The sequence below is a fragment of the Eretmochelys imbricata genome, chromosome 26, assembly GCF_965152235.1.
Source record: "Eretmochelys imbricata isolate rEreImb1 chromosome 26, rEreImb1.hap1, whole genome shotgun sequence".
NCBI classification, from domain to species: Eukaryota; Metazoa; Chordata; order Testudines; family Cheloniidae; genus Eretmochelys; species Eretmochelys imbricata.
The window spans coordinates 1,405,897-1,418,867 of NC_135597.1; the positions used below are offsets into that span (position 1 = coordinate 1,405,897).

At 48.8% G+C, this 12,971-nt stretch overlaps 1 protein-coding gene across 1 annotated transcript in view; it reads right to left on the reverse strand.

The window, feature by feature from the left end:
• The window catches only part of LOC144257553 (disintegrin and metalloproteinase domain-containing protein 32-like), a 39,155-nt gene that overhangs the window by 24,914 nt on the left and 1,270 nt on the right, over positions 1–12,971 (reverse strand). The window contains exons 2-4 of the mRNA XM_077805534.1: positions 12,687–12,886; positions 804–865; positions 140–218 (exon numbers count right to left, since the gene is read on the reverse strand). Coding sequence (XP_077661660.1) covers positions 140–218; positions 804–865; positions 12,687–12,886 — 341 coding nt within the window. The remainder of the gene's footprint in view (positions 1–139; positions 219–803; positions 866–12,686; positions 12,887–12,971) is intronic.

A 12,971-nucleotide genomic window follows, 5' to 3' on the forward strand; every position in this document is an offset into this window, starting at 1 on the left:
AATGTCAGCAATAAATAAGTAAAGATAGGGAGAGATTTTCTGATACTTAAAAAAATGTAAAATCCCCAGAGAGTATTTCTAACAGGAACTCTGTTCTGAAAAAGCTAAGAAGCTGCAAAACAAAGTAGTTAAATCTTACCTTAATATGTGGGAAATCAGAATGAACAGCCCCCCCTTTGCTGTAAGTATAAACCCTGAAATCATCAGATAAAAATAGTCTATAAAAAGAGAATAAAAAATGTTTGCATTAAAAAATAAAGATTACACATCACTGCAAGTTTAAAGAGCACCCACACTATTTTCAACATGCTGCAATGATTTGTATCACCCCTTAGTTTTGTTTCTTGAGTTACAATTTAATGTTTTATTGCTTCTTTCAGACTGGAAAATTGCTGAGCTAGATGAGATGCCAGTTATGTGCAGCCTTCAGATCACATAGATACAAACCCTTCTGAGGATTCCAAGTTCTTTTGCTGTTTGCCAGTCAGCTTCTCAATCTTCTGCTTAAGTCTTGAAACTGAAGAATACATGGATCTCTGAAAATACTTCCTACTACAGAATCTTAGATTCTCCCATTGTCAGTGCACAATACTAGTAATAACTGAGGCTACAGCAAAGAAGATAGAGAAGTATCAGCTTGGACTGTTACAGACTGAAAATTATAACCAATGATTGGAAAAGAAAGGGAAGTTGAAGACAAATTATCCAATATTTAATAAACCTTATTAGAACCTTTTTTGAGCCACATGACTGGCTTATAACAGATAAGAGCCAAAGGGTTAGGAACAAAGTCAATCACTTACTGTTGCTTCAGGTGAAGGGTATACGGTGTCCCTCCTATTGTAATGACATAGGACACTTTGTCCTAAACCAGCCAGAATGACAGAGAAAAAAAGAATTCAGTAACACAATATTTTGCAAAGCATAGTAATTCTGCATTTATTAAACATGAACATAAATTAAAAATGCACCACAAATGTTTCTTAACGGGAAATGGATGGACAGTAACATGGTTATCAGCGCAGTTTTGACATCTCAACAGCTACCAGAACAACTGCCCTGTATCCTTCCAATACTCTGTGCAATGATTGTCTGTGGTTTCCTAAAAAGGCTCATCCACCACTCTTCCTTTGACTGACATACACTGTATTCCACATGTTCAAGATGCGTGTCTGTGTTTTATGTCAAACACACAGGAGAAATAATTTAATAGCCAATTCCATCTCAAGATAGCCAGATGTGTGCAAAGGCAAAAAATGCCAGTGATAGTGACCAGGTGATGGACATTGCAGTAAATAAAATGGAAACTGATACATCATAGCTTCGACTGGTGAGGGAATTTGCTGAAAGTATTATAGACCGCTGGAATCTAGAACCTGGAATCCAGTGGACAAATAGGATGGAAGTAGAAATAACACATTTCATCTAATTCAAAAGAGCATCATTCTGAAGTCACATGAAGGAATTCATCATTTTAGAATCAGCTGCTGCTTCTTACTTTTGTGAACAAACACTTGAATGCTCTTGTTAATTTGGGGGGAGAATTACTGAAGATTATTGTTCAAGTATAACATGATTTAAGGCCCCTTCCTTAAATCTCCAAGACATGTATGTAAATATAAGTTTTCATTGCCACTCTCCTATTGTTATTAATAAAAATAAAATGGTGTACGTCAACAGAACCTTTCATCCCAGGATCTCGTAACTGTTTATAAAAATTCAAATAGAAAAACTGAAGCACAGAGTTGACATGACTTGCCCCAAAACAGACTATACAAAGAGAATTTAGAGCCAGAAATAGAACCTGGGAGTTCTAGCCTGTCTCCTACTCTGACCTCCAGGAAGGGTGAATAAAAATCAATGATTTTTTAAAAAAAAAATTAAAAATCTGATTTTTTTATTTAGATCAGATTTTTTGATAAAATGCTTTTTGAGGAAAAAAGCTATCTAAAGATAGTTTTAATTAAGATACATTATAGCTCAAAGACATCATGGAATAGGGATTATACATTCTGATTCTATAGTATGAGACAATATATTCAAGTAAAGTCTAAGAAAAGTTTTGTAAATGAGTTCCAATAGTTCATGGATTAGGGACCCAATCTTATGGGGTTCCAGGGGCTTCTGTATAGATTATTTAGGTTAATCTTTCTATCTACCCAGTGGGACTCAGTGCTCAGTCTAGAAGATACCATCAGAAATGCTTAGTTTTGCAGTTCTCAAACTGTGCATTTGGGTCTCCAGAGATAACATGCTTGTTAACAGCAAAAATGTTTTAAAATAAAATAAATAAATAATATATAGACGTGAGAAATAACAGACCTCAACCCTACTGTCCCTCTGCAAATTTGTGTAGACAGAGTCAATCCCTTATCTCTCTCTAAAAATGCAAAGTTTCAAAAAGTTCAATTAATAGAAGATTGTTGGGAGCAGAATAGACAAGAAGAAGTCTGGAGATAAATGTCAGAAGGGAGGGACAGGCAGTAGAAACAAAAGTGAAACTGTTGGAGCAGCATATTCCAGAAGTCTTGAGGTCTTTCTGAGTGTAGCCTTCATTGATTTGAGATCTACCATACCATTCTCTCACTAGAAGGGAAAACCTATAAAGGCAGCAGGCCGTAAAAGAGACCCAGTTTGGGAATATTTTAATGAAGTTCCTCTTCCTGTAGCATGCATGCAAAATGCAAACCGTGCAACAAAGAAATGCCAGGCCTGACTGCCCAAATGAAACAACATCATAAGAAGTGTTCCTTCTCAGGAGGAAGCTGCACTGAAGATGATGAAGGGAACATGTCTGATCATGGTGATGCAGGATCTTCAGGTTGTGACTGAAGACTTTTTTATTTCATACTTCTTTCGAAGGACTGCCTGTCTTCCTTCTGGACTATTCTTGAATTCTCATGTTGGAGCAAAAAATATAGTTGTTACTCTCTGGTACTATCACTTTAGATGCAGCTGTGATAAAAAATAAATAGTTGAAATAGGCAGATCTTCCTTTTACAATTTCACCTTTAAAGTAGTACTGAGTGTCAGTGAATGCAATGAGTAATACTAAATGAGCAGTATGGTAATAATAATTAAATAACTGCATTGACTTATTTTGTTTAGGAGAATCCATCCTCAACATACAGGATTCTGAAGACTATCCACCTTCAAGATCACCATCATTTTCTGTAGTTTCAGAGTTATCTGCCAATGACAGTGTTTCAGTCACATCATCTATGTCACACAGCCATAGTATACCACTTATAGCAAAAAGAAAAAAAAACACTCCATCATCCAGAAAGAACCATAGATAAATTTGTGATAAGAACCAGCAGATTACAAAAAGAGGTAATTGATGAAAAAATTGCCCGGTTTGTTTATGAAACAAACTCTCCTTTCTGTATGATTGAGAACCCACACTTTATTAACATGTTTCAGTCATTAAGACCAGGATACAGTCCACCCAACAGAGCAGATGTCGCAGGCAAATTGCTGGATAAAGTGTATGAAAGAGAAACTGAGCAGGGTGCAAGAAGTGTAGAGGATGAAACTGTTAACCTGAGTCTTGATGGGTGGAGCAATGTCCACAATCATCCTGTTGTATGTGCTTGTGTGACAACAGAAGAAGGGAATGTTTTCCTTACAGAAACAATTGACACATCAGGAAATGCACACACAGCAGAATACTTACAAGAAGTAGCAGTAAAAGCTATAACAAACTGTGAAAAAAAATTAAAATGTCTAGTATGCAGCTTGGTCACAGACAATGCTGCAAATGTATCCAAGATGAATAGAAATTATTTAGAAGAGAGTGAAGAGCGTCCCAAGCTAATAACAGATGGTTGCATTGCTCATTTGATGCACCTCCTAGCCAAAGACTTCGGTGTTCCAGAAATAAAGGTTAATGTTGTTGAAATTGCAAACTACTTCTGTAACAACTACTTTGCAGCAGCTGCTTTGAAAAAAGTGGGAGGAACCAAGATAACCCTCCCACAAGATGTGCGATGGAACTCAGTAGTGGACTGTTTTGAGCACTATATCAAGAACTGGCCTAATCTGATGACAGTTTGTGAACAAAATTGTGAAAAAACAGATTGCACGTCACAGCCAAAGTTCTCAACACTGGACTTAAGAGAAAAGTTTAAACACGTGCTGAGTACCCAGTAGCCTATTTCTGTAGCCTTGAACAAAATGCAGGGGAATAGCTGTTTTATGGCTTATGCTGTTGAAATTTGGAAGGAACTGAGTGAGATCTTAAAAAGAGAAATATGCAACGACAGAGATAAATTAGAAGCATTAAAACAAATGGGACAAACACTATCTCCAGCTCATTTTCTTGAAAATATTCTCAATACTTGGTACCAGGGTCAAACCTTAACTGCTGAAGAGGAGGAGTTGGCTATGACATGGACATCCAGCAATCATCCTTCCATAATGCCAACTATAATGAACTTCAGAGCTAAGGGTGAACCATTCAAGAAATATGTTTGCTGATGATGTTTTAAAGAAAGTCATATCAGTGAACTGGTGGAAGTCACTTAAGCATTTGGATTCAGAGACTGTTGAAGTGATAATCTCACTTTTAACAGCAGTAGCTTCTTCTGCCGGTGTAGAAAGAATATTTTCTTTCTTTGGACTAATTCATTCCAAATTGAGAAATTGTTTGGGACCTGAAAAGCAGGAAAGCTTGTTTTTCTTTTCCAGATTATGAGCAAACAGGAAAATGAAGGTGAAGATGACTGAGTTAGCTTCAAAAGCCAATATTTTAAGTTACTCATATTGACCTGGCTGACATAATCGATTTAATTTTTTTTTAAATTCATTGAACTATTTTAGTTAAAAACAATTTTAACAAAAACAAACCTGATTTTGAAAAACTTAAATGTTTAACTAAATTCAAAAATTCATATGCTTGTTTTGTTAAAATATTATATGTTTGCTGTTGAAGAAAAATATCCAGAATACATAACGTTGTTGTTTTAGTTAAATAACACAATTTAAATGTCTGTCTGGTGATGTTCTCCTCCTAATACAGAATGGCAAGAAAATCCCCCAAATATTAATGATTACCCTGTTGAATTAGAGATAGTTCACCTCCCAGTGACTTCATAAATATCTGCTTCAATTACCTTTGGTAAATGAAATAACCAAACAATCATTCATTTTCTGATATAGTTGTAAAACTAATCTGAAAGGTTCTCAAAATAAATCACTTTAAAAATGTATAGTGTGTACCTTCTAAAAATGAAACCTACATCTATCTCTGAATTGTGAAGAATATGTATTAAGGTTATAAAAACCAACAAGAATGCACTTGTATGTAGAAATCCATGATTAAATCGAGTCTTCCTGACTTGCTTTCTGCAGAAAATGACCGAGGGGTTACAGTGGACGAGAAGCTGGACATGAGTCAACAGTGTACCCTTGTTGCCAAGAAGGCCAATGGCATTTTGGGCTGTATAAGTAGGGACATTGCCAGCAGATCAAGGGACGTGATAGTTCCCCTCTATTCGGCATTGGTGAGGCCTCATCTGGAGTACTGTGTCCAGTTTTGGGCCCCACACTACAAGAAAGATGTGAAAAAATTGGAAAGCATCCAGCGGAGGGCAACAAAAATGATTAGGGGGGACAGGACTTATGAGGAGAGGCTGAGGGAACTGGGATTGTTTAGTCCGTGGAAGAGAAGAATGTGGGGGGATTTGATAGCTTTCAACTACCTGAAAGGAGGTTCCAAAGAGGATGGATCTAGACTATTCTCAATGGTAGCAGATGACAGAACGAGGAGTAATGGTCTCAAGTTGCAGTGGGGGAGGTTTAGGTTGCATATTAAAAAAAAAAATTTTCTCTAGGAGTTTGAAAAGAAAAGGAGTACTTGTGGCACCTTAGAGACTAACAAATTTATTTGAGCATAAGCTTTCGTGAGCTACAGCTCACTTTATCAGTTGCATTCAGTGGAAAATACTGTGGGGAGATTTATATACATAGAGAACATGAAACAATGGGTGTTACCATACACACTGTAACAAGAGAGTGATCACTTAAGGTGAGCTATTACCAGCAGGAGAGGGGGGCAGGGAGGACCTTTTGTAGTGATAATCGAGGTGGGCCATTTCCAGCAGTTGACAAGAACGTCTGAGGAAAAGTGGGGGATGAGGGAAGGGGGGAATAAACATGGGGAAATAGTTTTACTTTGTGTAATGACTCATCCACTCCCAGTCTCTATTCAAGCCTAAGTTAATTGTATCCAGTTGGCAAATTAATTCCAATTCAGCAGTCTCTCCTTGGAGTCTGTTTTTGAAGTTTTTTTGTTGAAGAATTGTGACTTTTAGGTCTGTAATCGAGTGACCAAAGAGATTGAAGTGTTCTCCAGCTGGTTTTTGAATGTTATAATTCTTGACATCTGATTTGTGTCCATTTATTCTTTTACACAGAGACTGTCCAGTTTGACCAATGTACATGGCAAAGGGGCATTGCTGGCCAATGATGGCATATATCACATTGGTAGATGTGCAGGTGAACGAGCCTCTGATAGTGTGGCTGATGTGATTAGGCCCTATGATGGTATCCCCTGAATAAATATGTGGACACAGTTGGCAAAGGGCTTTGTTGCAAGGATAATTTCTTGGGTTAGTGGTTTTGTTGTGTGGTGTGTGGTTGCTGGTGAGTATTTGCTTCAGGTTGGGGGGCTGTCTGTAAGCAAGGACTGGCCTGTCCCCCAAGATCTGTGAAGCACTGGAATGCGTTACCTAGGGAGGTGGTGGAATCTCCTTTCTTTGAGGTTTTTAAGATCAGGCTTGACAAAGCCCTGGCTGGGATGATTTAGTTGGGGATTGGTCCTGCTTTGAGCAAGGGGTTGGACTAGATGACCTCCTGAGGTCCCTTCCAACCCTGATATTCTATGATTCTATGAAATCAAATCCACCCTGCCTGCAGGTATCACCACCTATAACGTTTGGGGTATTGTGACTCATTACAGGAAAGACACAGAAACCCAAATTTAAGATTTAACAAACTTGAAGAAAAAACTATTTTCAAACCTTATGTAGCCCATGCTGCCAAGTTACATATTTGAAGCCTGAGCTAAAGCAAGTCAGTGAAGAGACTCCCATTGACTTCAATGGGTTTTAGAATGTGCAAAAAGTTATACACATTTAAGACTTTGCAAGAGTGGTGCCTTAAATTGTACATTTATTTATCAATAGATTATAATAACTTGCCCTTTTATTTGTAGTTTTGAGTCCAAATGTTTTATTATTGATTTAGCAACCAAATTATTATATAAAACATTTGTAGTTCCACTTTAAGGTTACTGCTCTGAGTGCCAAAGCACTTTGCCAAATATACATCTCTTCTCAAAGACTCATTGGCCCAACAAGGGACTGTAGGATGTTTCACTGCAACATTGGAAACACCTTATACACTATAGCCACAAATGTGCTACAAGGCTTGTAGCATTTAAAGGATTTTAACAGATTCTCACTGTACCTCCATCTGCACACATTTAGGTTATATAATTTAATATCTAATTATATATATAGGAACAACTGTATTCCTTAACTACAAGTACCAGATCTCCAGTTATATTTGAGGATATTCTCTGTGGATCTGTGATGTGCAAAAATATTTGAGAACCTAAAGGAGGGAAATATGTTAGTTATTATTTTTATGTAATAATACCATTACAAACATACCTAAATATTTGAATCAGACTCAAAGCTCCACTGTGCTAAGGGCTGTACAAGCACAGACATAAATAGATTCCTGCCCCCAAGGAATTTTTCAGCCTGCAAAGATTTACATGCATGCTTAACTTTAACAAAAATTAAGCACGTGTAAGTTTTGGTAGGATCAGGGCCTAAAAAGATAAATGATGGGTGTGGGAGAGATACATTCAAATACATCCACTTTGTAAATATATTTGCTTTGAAAAAGTATATCTATAACTCCATAAACAGCTATCTATGCTCCACTGCCCCTCACTTTAGGCTATGTCTACACTACTGCCTATGTTGGCAAAATTTGTCACTCACGGGTGTGAATATTTCACCCCCTGAGCGACACAAGCTACACTGACATAAGCACTAGTGTGCACAGCACTAATGTGGCAGGAGAGCTTCTCTCCTGTCCACACAGCTTCTGCCGCTTGCAGGGGTGGTTTTTTCCTGCCGACGGAAGAGCTCTCTCCCATCAGAATAGAGTGTCTTTGCCAGATGTGCTGCAGCACCGCAGCTGCATCGCTACCGCTGCACATGTACACGTAGCCTTAGTTATCATTCGTTAAGTTTTCATATAAATGCTGCATCAGAAGCAGTCTTAAAGAGAGCCGTTTTACAGACAGATCAGCTGTCATATAGCATGGCAGGGAATACAGTGAGAGAGAATTGTCAGAGAAGCAGACACACAGGTGGTCAGAGAGGAACATGCAGGGTGCAATACTATTTATACCATCAGAATCCTCCCACATCCTTCTTTCTCTTTCACTGGCACTGCAATAAATAACTCCCAGCCTGTGTTAAAGAGTCTCCACTAACTCCAGTCCTCCCTCCCACTCTGCTCTAGCTCCACACTCAACTCACCTTCCCTCCCCAGGGGGTGTAGGATTTGGGGGGGGCTTTTTGGGGCAGGGGGCTCAGTGAAGCAGGTGACTTTGGAGGGGGAAATCTCTCCTTATTAGCAGTATCAGTGTGTGGGGATGGCTGGGGGGGGGTCAGGATCTTGCCTGGATTCAGAGTATCCAGGGGGGCAGGGGGTTGGTGAAGCAGGTAGCTGTGGGGAGACTAAGCGGTGGATGTCTCCCAGCTGGGGGGTGACTCTGGGGAGGTCTCTTCTCTTGGGGGCTGTCATAAATATAAAGGGAAGGGTAACAACCTTCCTGAATACAGTACTATAAAATCCTTCCTGGCCAGACGCACAATATCCTTTTACCTGTAAAGAGTTAAAAAGCTCAGGTAACCTGGCTGGCACCTGACCAAAAGGACCAATAAGGGGACAAGATACTTTCAAATCTCGGGGGGCGGGGGAAGGGGGGCGGCCTTTGTCTGTCTGTTCTGTGTGCTTGCCGGAGCGAGATCAAGAAAGCAAGCAATACAACTCCATTAGAATTAGTAAGTACTAGCAAGGAAATGCATTAGTTTACTTTTGTTTTGGCTTGTGATTTTCTCTGTGTTGAGAGGAAGGTGTATTCCTGGTTTTCTTTTTGTAACTTTAAAGTTTTTGCCTAGAGGGAAATCCTCTGTGTTTTAAATCTGATTGCCCTGTGACATTAGCTTCCCTTTTAATTTTACAGAAGTGCTTCTTTTACCTTTTTTCTTTCTAATAAAGTTCTGTTCCTTGTAAGAGCCTGAACGATTTCTCTATTGTCCTAAGACCCAGGCGTTTGGGTCTGTAATCACTTTGTAACCAATTGGTTAGGATATTATTCTCAAGCCTTCCCAGGAAAGGGGGTGTAAGGGCTTGGGGGGATATTTTGGGGGAATAAGAACTCCAAGTGGTCCTTTCCCTGATTCTTCGTTAAATCACTTGGTGGTGGCAGCTTACCCTCCAAGGGAAAAAGAGTTTGTGCCTTGGGGAAGTTTTATCCTAAGCTGGTAGAAATAAGCTTAGGCGGTCTTTCATGCGGGTCCCCACATCTGTACCCTAGAGTTCAGAGTGGGGAGGGAACCCTGATGGGGCGACTGTGGGGTAGTCTCACGTTAGGGGAGGCGGGGGTTCTCTCCTGTTGGAGGTAACTAGGGAGCATCTCTCCCAGTTTGGAGTGATTGTGAGAAGGGGCAGTGAAGCAGGTGACTATACGTCAGGGGTCAGTGACTGTGGAGGGGGTCTTTGCTCTTGGGGTGGCTGGAGGATGGTGTGTGTCTGTGAAGGGTCTCTTCCTTAACGGATAATGTGGGGCAATGCAGGAGTTGATCAGGAGCTGTGGGGGTCAGCGCAGGGGGGGTCTCTCCGTTGGGGGGGATGGGGGATCAGTGCAGGGGAATGTGGAGTGCAGGGCTGTGGGGGGCAGTGCAGGGCTGGCTGGGGGGCGTCTCTCCCTTGGAGAGGTGATGCAGGTCAGCGCAGGGTGTGACGGGGCTGTGGGGGATCAGCATAGGGGTGTAATGGTGTTGTGGGGGTCAACAGAGCGGGTGACAAGGGGCTGAAGGGGGTCAGGGAGCAGTCAGTGCAGGGGGGTCTCTACCTAAGGAGGTGATGGGGTGTTAGGGAAGGGGGTGATGAGGCTGGAGGGGTTAGGGGACTGTGGGGCAGGGCAGGGGTGACGTGACGGGGGGCCAACACGGGGGGGGTTGACAGTGGGCAGGTCGGGGGGGTGATGGGGCAGGAGGCAGCGGGGGGTGACATAGGGCAGGGCGGGGGGCAGCAGGGAGGTGACGGGGCAGGGGGCAGCGGGGGGTGACATGGGGCAGGGCAGGGGGCAGCGGGGGGGGTGACGGGGCAGGGGGTGACGGCGCGGGGCGGGGGGCTGACAGGGGGCAACGCAGGGGGTGACGGGGGTGACAGGGGGCAGCGCGGGGGCTAACAGGGAGAGGGGCGGGTGACAGGGCGGGGACAGCGGGGGGGCAGCGGGGGGGTGACGGGGGGCAGCGCGGGGGTAACAGGGAGCAGGGCGGGGCGGGTGAGGGGGCAGGGGACAGCGGGGGGGTAACGGGCCGTGGGGCAGGGCGGGGGGGGTAGCTGGAGGGCAGCGCGGGGGCTAACAGGGAGCAGGGCGGGGCGGGTGACGGGGCGGGGACAGCGGGGGGCAGCGGGGGGGTGACAGGTGGCAGCGCGGGGGGTAACAGGGAGCAGGGCGGGGGGGGACGGGGCGGGGACAGCGGGGGGGTGACGGGGGGCAGCACGGGAGGTAACAGGGAGCAGGGCGGGGACAGCGGGGGGGTGACGGGGGGCAGCGCGGGGGGTAACAGGGAGCAGGGCGGGGCGGGTGACGGGGCGGAGGACAGCGGGGGACAGCGGGGGGGTGACGGAGGGCAGCGCGGGGGGTAACAGGGAGCAGGGCGGGGACAGCGGGGGGGTGACGGGGGGCAGCGCGGGGGGTTACAGGGAGCAGGGCGGGGCGGCTGACGGGGCGGGGGACAGCGGGGGGGCAGCGGGGGGGTGACGGGGGGCAGCGCGGGGGGTAACAGGGAGCAGGGCGGGGCGGCTGACGGGGCGGGGGACAGCGGGGGGGCAGCGGGGGGGTGACGGGGGGCAGCGCGGGGGGTAACAGGGAGCAGGGCGGGGGGGGGATGGGGCGGGGGACAGCGGGGGGGCAGCGAGGGGGTGACGGGGGGCAGCGCGGGGGGTAACAGGGAGCAGGGCGGGGGGGGGACGGGGCGGGGACAGCGGGGGGGTGACGGGGGGCAGCGCGGGGGGTAACAGGGAGCAGGGCGGGGCGGGTGACGGGGCGGAGGATAGCGGGGGACAGCGGGGGGGTGACGGGGGGCAGCGCGGGGGGTAACAGGGAGCAGGGCGGGGACAGCGGGGGGGTGACAGGGGGCAGCGCGGGGGGTAACAGGGAGCAGGGCGGGGGGGGGACGGGGCGGGGGACAGCGGGGGGGCAGCGGGGGGGTAACGGGGGGCAGCGCGGGGGGTAACAGGGAGCAGGGCGGGGGGGGGACGGGGCGGGGACAGCGGGGGGGTGACGGGGGGCAGCGCGGGGGGTAACAGGGAGCAGGGCGGGGACAGCGGGGGGGTGACGGGGGGCAGCGCGGGGGGTAACAGGGAGCAGGGCGGGGACAGCGGGGGGGTGACGGGGGGCAGCGCGGGGGGTAACAGGGAGCAGGGCGGGGACAGCGGGGGGGTGACGGGGGGCAGCGCGGGGGGTAACAGGGAGCAGGGCGGGGACAGCGGGGGGGTGACGGGGGGCAGCGCGGGAGGTAACAGGGAGCAGGGCGGGGACAGCGGGGGGGGGACGGGGGGCAGCGCGGGGGGTAACAGGGAGCAGGGCGGGGGGGGGACGGGGCGGGGACAGCGGGGGGGTGACGGGGGGCAGCGCGGGGGGTAACAGGGAGCAGGGCGGGGGGGGGACGGGGCGGGGACAGCGGGGGGGGGACGGGGGGCAGCGCGGGAGGTAACAGGGAGCAGGGCGGGGACAGCGGGGGGGTGACGGGGGGCAGCGCGGGGGGTAACAGGGAGCAGGGCGGGGCGGGTGACGGGGCGGGTGACAGCGGGGGGGCAGCGGGGGGGTGACGGGGGGCAGCGCGGGGGGTAACAGGGAGCAGGGCGGGGGGGGGACGGGGCGGGGACAGCGGGGGGGTGACGGGGGGCAGCGCGGGAGGTAACAGGGAGCAGGGCGGGGACAGCGGGGGGGTGACGGGGGGCAGCGCGGGGGGTAACAGGGAGCAGGGCGGGGGGGGGACGGGGCGGGGACAGCGGGGGGGGGACGGGGGGCAGCGCGGGAGGTAACAGGGAGCAGGGCGGGGACAGCGGGGGGGTGACGGGGGGCAGCGCGGGGGGTAACAGGGAGCAGTGCGGGGCGGGTGACGGGGCGGAGGACAGCGGGGGGGTGACGGGGGGCAGCGCGGGGGGTAACAGGGAGCAGTGCGGGGGGGGGGACGGGGCGGGGGACAGCGGGGGGGCAGCGCGGGGGTGACGGGGGGCAGCGCGGGGGTAACAGGGAGCAGGGCGGGGCGGGTGACGGGGCGGGGGACAGCGGGGGGGGTAACGGGCCGTGGGGCAGGGCGGGGGCGGTAGCTGGGGGGCAGCGCGGGTCCCCCCCCCCTCACCGAGCCCGGCGAGCAGGGCCGCCAGCAGCGCCAGGCGCAGCCCCCGCCCCATGCTGCGCGCGGCCGGCGGGTAACGGCCACGCCCGGGGGGAAAGGGGGTCCCGAGCGCGAGGCGGACCCGCCCCGGGGCTCCTGGGCGGCGGGCCGGGCCTGGGCGGGACTGGCGGGCGGGAGCCGCCGGCTGCAGGGCTCCGGGGCGGCTGCGGGGGGAGCGGGCCGGGAGGGGACGCGGCGGGACAGCCGGGCCGGGAGCGGGGAGCCCGAGAGAGGCAGGACAACGCGAGG